The sequence below is a fragment of the Lampetra planeri genome, chromosome 1 (assembly GCF_965212315.1).
Source record: "Lampetra planeri chromosome 1, kcLamPlan1.2.h2, whole genome shotgun sequence".
Lineage (NCBI taxonomy): Eukaryota > Metazoa > Chordata > Hyperoartia > Petromyzontiformes > Petromyzontidae > Lampetra > Lampetra planeri.
In genome coordinates, this window is record NC_136107.1 from 7,578,705 (window position 1) to 7,590,705 (window position 12,001).

The 12,001-nt window shown below is 43.8% G+C and overlaps 1 protein-coding gene across 9 annotated transcripts in view; it reads left to right on the top strand.

The window, feature by feature from the left end:
* The window catches only part of KMT2C (lysine methyltransferase 2C), a 177,061-nt gene that overhangs the window by 142,747 nt on the left and 22,313 nt on the right, over positions 1-12,001 (top strand). For 7 of the 9 annotated variants that reach the window (XM_078617795.1, XM_078617848.1, XM_078618045.1 and 4 more), the window contains 8 exons: positions 1,563-1,745; positions 2,830-5,184; positions 6,419-6,610; positions 7,243-7,400; positions 7,540-10,142; positions 10,324-10,444; positions 10,547-10,619; positions 11,580-11,646. In XM_078617795.1, coding sequence (XP_078473921.1) covers positions 1,563-1,745; positions 2,830-5,184; positions 6,419-6,610; positions 7,243-7,400; positions 7,540-10,142; positions 10,324-10,444; positions 10,547-10,619; positions 11,580-11,646 — 5,752 coding nt within the window. The remainder of the gene's footprint in view (positions 1-1,562; positions 1,746-2,829; positions 5,185-6,418; positions 6,611-7,242; positions 7,401-7,539; positions 10,143-10,323; positions 10,445-10,546; positions 10,620-11,579; positions 11,647-12,001) is intronic. The other 2 variants (XM_078617983.1, XM_078618127.1) reach the window with 2 other exon arrangements.

Genomic DNA, 12,001 nt, shown 5'->3' on the forward strand with positions numbered 1-12,001 from the left:
TATATGAGCATCGGTAAACATTGACAATAAATAATAATGTATTAATTCGGTATAATTCTTTTGTGGATATGAGCCCGTTGTACTGTGGTTAGAGCGAGTGGCTCATCCGCAAGTCCGTGAGTTTGAACACTGTCGGGGATTAGTCCAGCTCAGCCCATCATCCGTCCAAGGGTGAATAAGATGGTGTGGACCAATCAGTTTCAAGGACAATGCATATATTATCGGTGTTTTTTTGTTTGCACTTTGACCACAAGTATTGTGGTTAATGCACACATGATTCCTTGTAAAAAGGTTTCAGTTTTGTTGCCAGAAAAAAGGGGGAAAACCCTATTATGAATATACTTGTTCTTAAAGTTGATGGTCATCATTTGGAAATTGTCACCCCCAGAAGGGAAATGCATTTAATTTTACAAGTGTGTATATTTATATATGCAATCATTCATGTTCTGGTAATCCATAATTTTATCCTATGTAAAAATGCTCGCTCAATCTTTCTAAGCAATGAATTCGATGATGCTTCCCATACTCCCGTACACCAAAACTATTAAGAAGGGGTCCTTAATTTAAGCAGCGAAGAGCCCTTTTCTATTCATTAATTCTGTGCCAAAGATAACTGCATTCGTGAGAGATGTTATTATATTTTCACACTTAAATTGTGAATAATGAAGTCGGCCTACGAGGCCATAATTCGTACACCGAGGTTTGTGTATTTAAATTAGGTTTATCTCATTTATAGGGGGTGAACATGACAAGGGTTTTTTTCTAGCTATATTCCATATTTTGCATTTTAATTGAACATTATATTGTACATTTTTGTTGTGCATTGGAATAATGTAATTGTCTTACAAATTGTGCGTATTAATCGTAATTCCAATTGTATGTCGTGCATTTATGTATTTGGGTAATTTGTTTACCTTTCTTGTACTTGGCACTCCTATCATGTTTTTGTATTGTTTGTTGTTACATTCTTACCCGCCCCAACTGGACATCTGTGAAAAATATCTTTATAGCTCATCGGATTCCTCCAGTATAAATACATATCCTGATTCTGACAGTAGATTCTACATTTACATTGTACATTTCTATAGGTTTCGTATTGTGCATTGTTTTATTTATTAGTATTGTGTGTCAAGTTGTGCATCATTGTTGTGTATCAGGTTATACGTTCTAGAAGTAAAACATTTCTTTGCAAGTATAATTTTTTTTACTTGTTATGTCCCATATTGTACAATGTTCAATTGCGTGGTTATCTTCAACATTCTGTAATATGACTGACTGGACCCTGGATTGTGCTACCTTATTTTGTATCATTGTGCATTCTAGTTGCGCATTCCATTATGCCTTCCTGGTGCACATCAGGACTGTGAAGACACCACTGTGGTTACTGGAGGTCACAATCGTAGCTGCATTTGCCTGAATAAAACCGAGTGTTGCTTTGGTATGGGGACCCAACAGAGTGCCACCCCCCCTCACCCAGTCTCAGATTTGTTTGCCGAAGCGAAACGAGGTGGCGTCTCGTGAAAATTAATGTTTTTGTGGCTGTGGCGTTTCCAAAATGGCAGCAAAAAGCGCGTGACAACCGTGCGGCGGTGCGGATCAGCAAGGCGCAGCGGGCAGGCGAGACGCTGCTGCGGAAGCCCCTGGAGCTTGCGGAACCCGTTGGGGGGGCACAGTCCGAGCAGCACGCCAAGGAGCAGCAGCGGCTCAGAGAGGTAGAGCAGGAGCAGGATTGGAGGCAGAGGCAGGTCAGTAACCATAGCAGTGAGAGGAGATTTCAAAAAATTATAAAAAAAAAAACAAAACAAAAATCATAACCGCTTGCCAATTGGGGAGAGATTCTCCCCAGCACCGGTGCAGGGATGCAGGCTGAGGCGTGCCACTCTGAAGCTGTAGGATTTCTCACTCCTCCCCCCACCCCGTGTCTGCATGAGACTGCATGAGCCCGCATGGACACTGAGCACACTTAACCACTTCTCCTGCAGTCCAGTGCGTTTGACGTGGTTAAAGGAAATGTCTTGACATTTGCATGGGCCACATTTAACACGAGCATAACAGAAGTGGCCGTGCTTCTGTTTACGCCTTTTCTTTATTGGTGATTGGTTTTTTTATGTACTTGGTAAAAAAAATGTAGCTATCAAGCTTTGGTCACATTTAGTAAATGAGTTTTTTCCCAAAATCCCCAAAATTTCTCAATTATCTGCCACCCTAGAATGACTGGTGTAAAAAAAAAAAATAGGCTTCCTTTGCATGAGTTACCAGTGTAAATGCTTCTTATGCTGTGCCTGCATCCCTGCAAGAATATTTGGTTTAATTTGTATTTAAAGCTGTTCCAGACATCTTTCACTGACCTATAGTTGCTCTCATCTTCCTCCATTTTGCTGTGAAATTGTGCGATCTTTGAGTACCTGTTGCTCTGCCACGGATGTGAAAATACCGTTTAAATGCAACTTTGAATGCGTTAATTGATCTGTGTTTTTGGTGTAATGTCTAAACTGGTGGTGGTGGTTATTTTTTCAACTCATAAATATGCAAATCATTTAATTAATTTCAGTTTAATATATGCTACTTTGTAAAAAAATTTAGCACAGGCTGAAATTATGTACAGCCATCACCATAAACAAACACTGCCTTATAACTGAAAAGTGCATAAGTTAACACTTTTTTGCAACAGCCATTTTTCAGTAAGTGGTAAAATATTTTCAGCACTTGGTTTTACACATAATTCTCAAGTTGTAGTTGTGTAGTTTTCACATTTTTAAATGTCGGCCAAAAAGGCTAGTCAAGCGGCGAAGTAAATGCGAGTTGTTACTATTTTTTTCTGCATGGCAGCAACTACGTTTGCAAAGCAAACAGCAAGCAAAGTTGGAAGCGACACAGCGCCTGGAAATGGCAAAGCAGGAACAGCTTCTGCAGCAACAACGTCATCCACAGGGAGGCCAGACGGACAGCCAGGAGACCAGCCCGGCCCGAGGGGGAAAATTGGAAATCAATATGTCATCGCCCCCGCATGGAGGGCAGGAAGGCTCACAGCAACAATCGATTGGAAGTCAAATGCGTGGAGATGAACAGTCCTCTGCAGGAGGAAAAGTGGAGCCACAGGTGATCACTGCCAAAAGTGGGAGTTGGGGAAAAGTGCTTCCTGATGGGATGTTTGAAGGGCATGCTGGTGCAGCACGACAAATTGGAGACCAGGGCAAATATCAGCTCGAAACACAAACGTCAAGTGGCCAGGCAGGATCAGTAACAGATGGTCAGCATCAGGAAAGAATACCTGCAGCAGAAAAGAATGGAATGCTGGGACTGGCGACTTCTTTATCAGAGACATCTGCTGATGGGAGAGTAACACCACAGTTGAAGCACATGTCCCCATCTCCAAACATGTTTGTGAGACCTCAAACTCCTGGAACCCCCACGTCATTCAGTCAAGGTGATGTATTTGTGAAACCACAGGCTCCAGGGCCTTCCAGGCTTTCTACTCAAGGCTCTCAGTCACCCGCTCAGTCACCAGTGAACTCCAGACCAAATTCTCCCTTTGATACATACTCTAAAATGCCAGGAACCCCAAGGCCGTCATCTCACAGTGACATGCCGGCTGAGCTTTGTCCAAATTCACCAGATCCATTTTTAAGACCAAGGCCTCCTAGTTCAACCAGCATGGAACCATGCTCCTCTGGGAATATAGGAGTTATGAGGCAAAGGCACGTTTCTGCAGATGATCCTTACAGCAGAATGCCTGGCACACCACGACCCATGCATGCCACTGATGATCCATACAGCAGAATGCCTGGAACACCACGGCCTATGCATGCCGGAGATGACCCATACAACCGAGTACCTGTTCCTTCTCGGCCTTGGCCAGGCAGTGATAATGCATATGGAAGAATGCCTGGAACGCCAAGACCTCACTCTTCTTCAGAAGTGTATGGAAAGCCAACTGTAAACACTGCTGCTGACCCATATGCTAGACAACCACTCACACCAAGACCAAACTCCTTACAAATGAAAATTCTGCCTGGTCAAGGAGTCTCGCCATCTGCTATTGGTCCATCTAACCATGAAGCAAACCAAGTGTTTAAAGCCCCTCTGCCACCTCACATGAGTCCATCTACTCCGAGCTCACCTAGAGCAAGTTCCCACGACAGACCCTCCATGCCTCAACGCACTGTTGAGCAAAGCATGCAAATGCCTCCATCGCCAACAAGACAAATGGCTGGTGATCCATATGCTCAACAGCCACACACACCTAGACCCATGATGATTGATCCTTATTCCCAGCCCCCACTAACACCAAGACCTCCAAACAATGAGTCATTTGCTCATCCACAGCAAGTGTCTCAGTCATCATCCTATTCTCACCACCAGTCTACATATAGAAGTTCTCATGGCGAGCTATATCCTCAGCAAAGGCTTCCTCCAGGACAGAAGTCAGGGGAGTCACAGCAGCCAACAATGTCTTCACCCAATGACCCTTATTCCCACCAGCCAGCAACAACTCGTCCAGTGCAAATTGACCCATATTTACAATCGTCATCAACACCACAGGTGTCTTCTGCCGCTCAGTATTCCCAGCATCAAAACTCAACAAATCCTCCTGTTTACAGTGGCTACAATATTCCTCCGTGTAGCCCCCGGCATCCTTTAATTGACCAATCAATGGGCTCTCCTCAGCCTCCACAAGCATCAAACCTTGCACCCATGCAGTGTATGCAGCCTTTGCAAGGGCCTCGAATGATGGTCATGGCTCGTTTTCCCAACCCTGCATCAAAACCTGGGCCAGAGATGCCTCATCACAAGGATCCCAGCCTTCAGCCTGCCGTGAGTGCAGGACAAGGAGTACAACAGAATATAGGATGCCAGTCTCCCCAGACATCAGGGTCAGCCACCCTCCAGGGTGAAACCTTTGGCCAGGCTTCTTTAGGCCCAAGGCAGATGTCAGCAGAATCCATAGGACAACCTAAGCCTTTGGGAAGTGGTGGTATGGGCGATCACCAGGCATTGAGTACGTCGATGCAACCCCAAGGTCTGGGATCCTCACATGCTGTGCCCAGCATTCCAACGTCACAGTTTGGACCTCAGCCCCTCGCGGTGTTGCAGCCCAAGGAGTCCCCAGGAGGTGCAGCTTCAACAGAGCAGCAGAGCATGGCGGCAGCACCGCATGATGCTGAACTGGAAAAGCAAAAGCAGGTATGGGAATTTAACTTCTGACTTTGAAATAAATAATTATTTAAAGGAAGATGCCACAATCAAATTAATATTTTAAGCTAAAGCAACATCTCTTCATAGCGATGTGGCAGTTTAAATCTCCCATGAATTTAAAACTGCGGATTCACTTCTGTCTCTCATATAAGTGCCTCTCAGACTGAGCACAGCCTTTTGCACATTTACATTTTTCTGGCATAAACCCAGTTATATTGAATTAACATAGCCAGCCCCAATCATGCATTACGTCTCGTAACGTAGATGTAGTATTCCACGATCCACTGCCCGTCATGAGATGGATGCATTTTTGTGTGCAGCAGTTGCACCACAAATATATATGTCACTAGAGTGGATGATGTTGGCTCCCCCTGTGACCAACTGTGGCTCAATTATTAATTTTTGATCCTCTTCAAACTTGCATCTGATGACCCAGGACATACAGCATAGGTATATATTGCCACAGTAGCAAGATGCTATCTTCCTCACCTGGTATGCAGGAGGTTGTGGGGTTGGACCCAAATTTGACACCTGTATATTTACAGTTTGCATGTTCTCCCCATGGTGGTCGCTTGTATATTTTTCCTTGTCCTCCGATTTTCCCCTCCACATGTAGAAACATAGGGTTCAGATAATTTGTCTACTAAAAAATCCAGCATGGTATAAGTGACTTAGATGTGCCAGGTTGCTTCTGAAAAATAGCTAATATCTTGGTGGGCATTATTTGGTAAGTAAACTAATATTTAATTCTGGGCACCGACTAAGACTTAAAGTGCTCAAGATTATCAAAGATAAAAAAAAACATGTTTTCAGAGCATAGAGGGCTCTGCAGTGTTTGGCCAGAGGCCAAATTTGAATGACTCCAGAAAGTAGTTTTGCGATCATTCAGGGAAGTTCCCTCGTGATTTAATTCTCTGTTTACTCTGAGAATTGTGGAAGGAAAATTTGTAATCTCATAACATAAATCCACGTGTGTAAGTAGAAAATATTTCACTATCATTTAAAAATGGCACTTTTCTTTGCTGACTGGCTGACTTCTTTGTAATTTCAATTTGATGTATGAAGTTGATATAAAAGCAAAAAATTATATGTTGGCCTTTCGGCATCTTGGCATTGTTTCGGTATTTTCTTTGTTCATAATAATACAGCATAAAGTTTGTCGTAAGGAAGTTGCGTTTCTTTATTTCAGAGCATAAACATGATGCTTGCATTACACTTTCAGAGACAGAAACTTCGTGAGTTGCTGATTCGCCAGCAGCAGCAGAGGAAGGCGCTACATCAGGAGAAGGCATTACAGGAGCAGATGGTGGTGGAGGGAGGCAGTATTCCTCTGAGACACTGGCCTCAGGATGATGGGGCCCATCAGCATGAGCCACCACACAACAAACCTCCACCACCGTACCCATCACAAACGGTGGGCATTGCACATTTTGCTGTCAATGCCAATTCGCTTACTCTCGAAAGCATTCCCATCTTATAATGCCTGATGTGGTGGCGTATGCATGTAATCCATAAACTTGGAGGCGGAGTTGATGGATCATGCTAAGATCATGTGCATGAGATACTTCTTAATGTACCTACGACATAAAGCAGTGCATCAAGCTGTTTCCATTGCTTTTTATTTTCAATTGCGTGGTGTTTCGGCTCTCTAGTTTCCTCCCATGTGCAAAATTTACCTGATGATTTGACTCGTGTATTTTTCTTACAACGCATAGCCCAAGGATTGTTTAGCAAAATCGGTTGTACTGTACTCCTATGTTCCTGTGTTTGATGCCCACCTTCACCAACGCGCATTGACAAGTGTGGGAAAGTACGGTCAATTGATTGGTATGGCATGATGAGGCCTTCTTCCAGCAATGGATTAACACAAGGACCCTACACGTAAATTCCAAAGCGGAACCCTTATTTTAAACTAAATCAGTCTTTATTTTAATGTTTTATATATGTTTATGAGTGAAATACTGGCTTTTACATGATTTTGGTTTTTGTATTTGAATGTATGACTTTTTCATGTAATTTTTTTTATGTATTTTTCTTCTTCTACAGCCTTTTGGAGGTCAGAGGAATTTTTCAGAGTTGGCGGTCGGAAGATTTCAATCGCCAGGACTATCTGGAACACCACCGAGTTCTCTTTCCGAAGTTCACTTCAGACCACAGGTTCCTGGTGAATTTCAGGGTCTGGAGTTCAGAAATGCAGGTCCTAGGTATGTGTCGCATTTGTTGATGATTATACGTGGTTCCTTTGGAATGTTTTAATGTGTAATTGTTTATAGCTATCACTTTTGATCTGTGCAAGCTTCATCGCATAGCATATGCTTTATTAATGTTGCATTTGCTCCACAGGTTTCAATTGCACCAACGAATGCATGTTCCTGAAAACTATCCTGGTCAGCCTCCGCACATGCGAGCTGCGTCCAGTCCTCAGTATAACAATCCAGGCTCATTCCCCCAGCAATTCCAAGTACACAGCATTCCACCACATGGCCATCCACCCAACAGCCCACAGTTCATTGAGCTACGACACAACGCTCCCATATATCGCATTCGTCCACCTTTCAGTGCAATACCACAGCAGCATCGTGCGATGATTGACTCTCGACAGCAGATGCAGAGTCGCCCGCAAGGCACGCAATATGCGCACGCATATCGGCCGCCAATGAATCCGCACATACCCTTGAGTGAGCCCACGGTTTCTGCCAGTCAAGGCCTAACTGTAGGTGCAGAGCTATCCAATCCAGCTTTGCCACTGCAGCATGGATCGCAACAGCATCCCACCTCTACTATGCCACAGCAGATAGTTCAAATGATGCAGCAACGTCATTTTACCCCACAGCAGGCACAAAACTTAATTCAGCAGCAGCAACAGCAGACTTTCAATCAAAGGCTTCAACAACAAAACCCCCTTCTACCAGAACAGCATCCATCCAATCCTACGATGCCACAGCAGCAGCAACAGTCTGTTCCTCTGATGCGACAGCAGTCGGCTAACATCATGTCAGAGCAACAAAGCCAAAATGCAGCTATGGTTCAGCCTCAAAGCACAGAGACACAGCAAACTGATGAGTGCACCCAACAAGAAATATTGACTAAGGCTGCTCCCGAAAAAGGTGTGGCACCTACATCTCAACAGCCGGAAGCTGTTCCTACCTCAGGGAGTGTAGTTGAACAGCATACTTCTGACGTGAAGCCTGGAGACCTCGGAGACAAAGAGCTGGATGACCTGGCAGCTGTGAAGGCACTGGGTGATGAAGATGATGACCTTGAAAATTTAACTCTCGATCCCATTGATGGAAAGGGTGGTGAGAGTGATCTAGATACTCATCTGGATGATCTGTTGATGAAGGGGGGAGAGTTTGATCTGCTTGCCTACACAGACCCTGAGCTTGGAATGACCGACAAGAGAGACATGTTTAACGAACAACTTGGACTTGGAGACTCAGTTGAGGAAAAGGGTGGTGACTCTGGGAATGGGGCGATGAGTCTAGATGACAAAGAATGTGTGGAGCTGGTTGAGAAAGCCTGCAGTTCGTCATCACTGTTGCCAGATTCAGTATCTTCTGTGGTAAAAGAAGAAATTGTTCCAACTTGTAAAGATGAATGCAAGGAGAGTGACCCAAAATTGAATAGCAAAGAGTCTGATTCTTCTGTTGTGACTTCATGCACCAATAAAAATGAGACACAAAGTACAGTTTCAGCTGTTTCATCTTCTGATCCACTTGAGCAAACTGCAAAATCTGTGAACGTGCTCTCCAAAAATAAGCAAGATGAAACTGTGAACACGAAACAGGAATCGTCTTGTGGAAATAATAGTCCTGAAAACACAGCTATGCCAGTTGTATCAGCAGCACTAGATCAAACAAACATCTCAACTATTGCTTATAGACAATCTCAAGGAAGTACTCGCTATAATACACCCCCACAACAAATATCTGAACTTGACAAGGTGCATATCGTAAATAAATCAAACCAGATATCAACAGTCTCTAAGCCACTTAACTCAAGTCCAACATCCAGCTGTGTAGGAATCAGGCAGCCAGTGAACAATCAACACGACATGGGATCATCACAAATCCCTGTTGGCTCGCCAGCTAACGTGCACCATATGACGTTGAGTTCCAAGCCTTACCAACACATGAACATTGCACCTATGAGCTGCACCTCCAACAGTCATCAGATTCCTGTGGGATCTCCTGTGAGTATGGCTCTGGGCTCACCAGCCCATGGACAACAAAAAACTATGGGATCTCCAGTCCCAGGCCAGCATCTACCTTCTGGGTCTCCAGCATCTGGGCAACACTTGCCCATGGGTTCCCCAGCACCTGGACAGCATATTACCATGGGGTCACCTGCTACAGGGCAGCACATGACTGGCGGCTCGCCAGTTTCCAATCAGCATCTGCCAATGGGATCTCCTGCGCATGGACAGCACCTGCCGCTCGGGTCTCCCGTACACGGTCACCACATGACTATGGGGTCCCCTGCAAGCATGACGGTTGGCTCTCCTGCAGGTGCACACCTTGCAACTGTGGGTTCACCTGCCCCTGGTCAGCAGCGCTTGGCCATGAACTCGCCTCATCCGACAGTGGGATCTCCACACTTCACTGTGGGTTCCCCTTCCAGCCAAAAGCAGATAAATTTGCAGCAGCCAGGTGTAAACACAGGCATGATTCCACAGGCCAATTTTAATCCATCTCATTCATCAGGAATGCCTCCTGCAATGCCCCCAGGACACCAAGGCCCTTTCACGCCATCCCACTCACTGCCACCACCTTCTCAGATGTCTTTACAAAAAGAGAAGTCTCTGCTGCTGGATGAGCAGCCTCTTCTCCTGCAGGATCTCGTAGAGCAGGAGAAAAAGGAACAGCAACGTCAGCAAATGCAAGCCATGCTGCAGCAACAACAGCAGCGTCAGCAGTCCATCACAGGATCCATGTTTCCCAACATTGGTAAGTTTTTTTTTTAACTTACAATAAGGCCAAATGTTGCTCGGATTGAGTGCTTTTTTTAACATGAATATCGACATGTATATGCAATAATAGCCACGTGTATATTTTCTGTGGTGTCTTGAGTGGCCATAATGTTAAGGATGGCATTTCGCAAGTAATTTGTATTCTTTTTTTTGTGCAGACCTCGATAAATTCACTCCAGATGACATCACTGATCCAATAGCCAAAGCCAAGATGGTGGCTCTGAAGGGCATTAACAAAGTCATGACGCAGGGGGCCATGGTAGTCCCATCCATTGCCAGGTATCGTCTGTCTTTTCATAAACTGTGATCACATCTTGAATTATCTGTATGTTGGAGAATCAATGAGAAGTGTCACTAAATTATGATTATGTTTTGTTCAAGGCCCCGCATTCCTGTAATGACACAACAGATAATGGGAAGCAGTGACCCTCCACCTTCAAGTGGACAGCAAATAGTACGTATGCCTCTCATGCCTTCTTCATTTACTAGTTTATTGGCTTGGACTGAATATGCACACCAGCTTAAAACGAATATAAATGCATGAATGTTATTCATGGGGTGTAAGTGCCCTTGGGCTGTAGGCAGACTTGCCGTATATGGACGAGGCATTTCTCAAGGCACTCGAGCTAGCTGGTCACATGGCTGATGGTATTTGCCTCATTGCTATTAGAATACCATCTGGGAGATGTTCAAGTTTCAATTTAAATGCAGATTTTGACATTTTACCTGCTTTGAATTCACAGACCTAAAATGATATTTGGCTTTCAAATAGTAACAGAATACAAAATAAAGCAGTGCACACTAGGGCTTTAGAAATGCAACACCAAAGGGAAACATACACACATGCGGTGAAATATATTGAAATAAAAAATGGTAAGATGAGAATAATTAACTTTAACGAATATATTTTTAATCTTCTCAGTCACCATTTCTAGGCATATATATAGCTCTCAATGTTTATTGTACACTGCTAGCTGAGATATGCACACCATTAAACAAGAATGTAATTTGTACCTTTTAATACGGTTACATAATTCATAGATAATTTACACAATGGATAGGATGTAATGGGGTAAGTGTTAGAATATCTGAGAGGTATCTCAAGTTTTCATCCTAAAGGTCAGGTGATCTCCTGATCAAGCAGCTGTTGGGGGGGGGGTAATTCTAATGAGGACCATCGAGCCAGATGCAACTGGAGCATGCGTATGATCTATGTATGATCTAGATTTCTAATAAGTTGGTACCCATTTTATTAACTCCATAATAACGTTAAGCTGCAGTCGCCCTTGAATTCGTAACCGTTCAAATGAACCCTTGACTCTTGCATGACACCACTCGGCCAAATGATAGTCACAAATTACGTGTTTATTGTTTACATAAAACTTAACATTTGTGATATATGTATTTTTATCAGGAGGTTGGTGGGTCGAATATGATGCAGATGGCTCGACCAAATCCACCAACATTTGGAGCTGTTATGAGTAAGTATAGATGTGGCTATGCACATTGATTATTGTTATGTTATTGAATGTTTAATACATGTCATGGTTTACTCCGAATCTATTATGTGTATATATGTTGAACTGTTGCACAGTATGTAGCCATCTGAGCTAATTGGAGGTGTGGGGGAAGGACAAGAAACTAAACACGAAAATATATTCTAAAGAAATGTTTTTTCAATCTAGATTTAAGGCCACAACTCAAGTGGCTTCCTAATATCAGAAGTAAGAGCGTTCCAGGTGGCTGCAGAAGCGCATCTGAAAGCAAGTGATGCAGTGACCATCTTTGTTCAATGGTTAGCCAAAAGCCGCTGCAAGGATAACCGGTTTTGTGTGA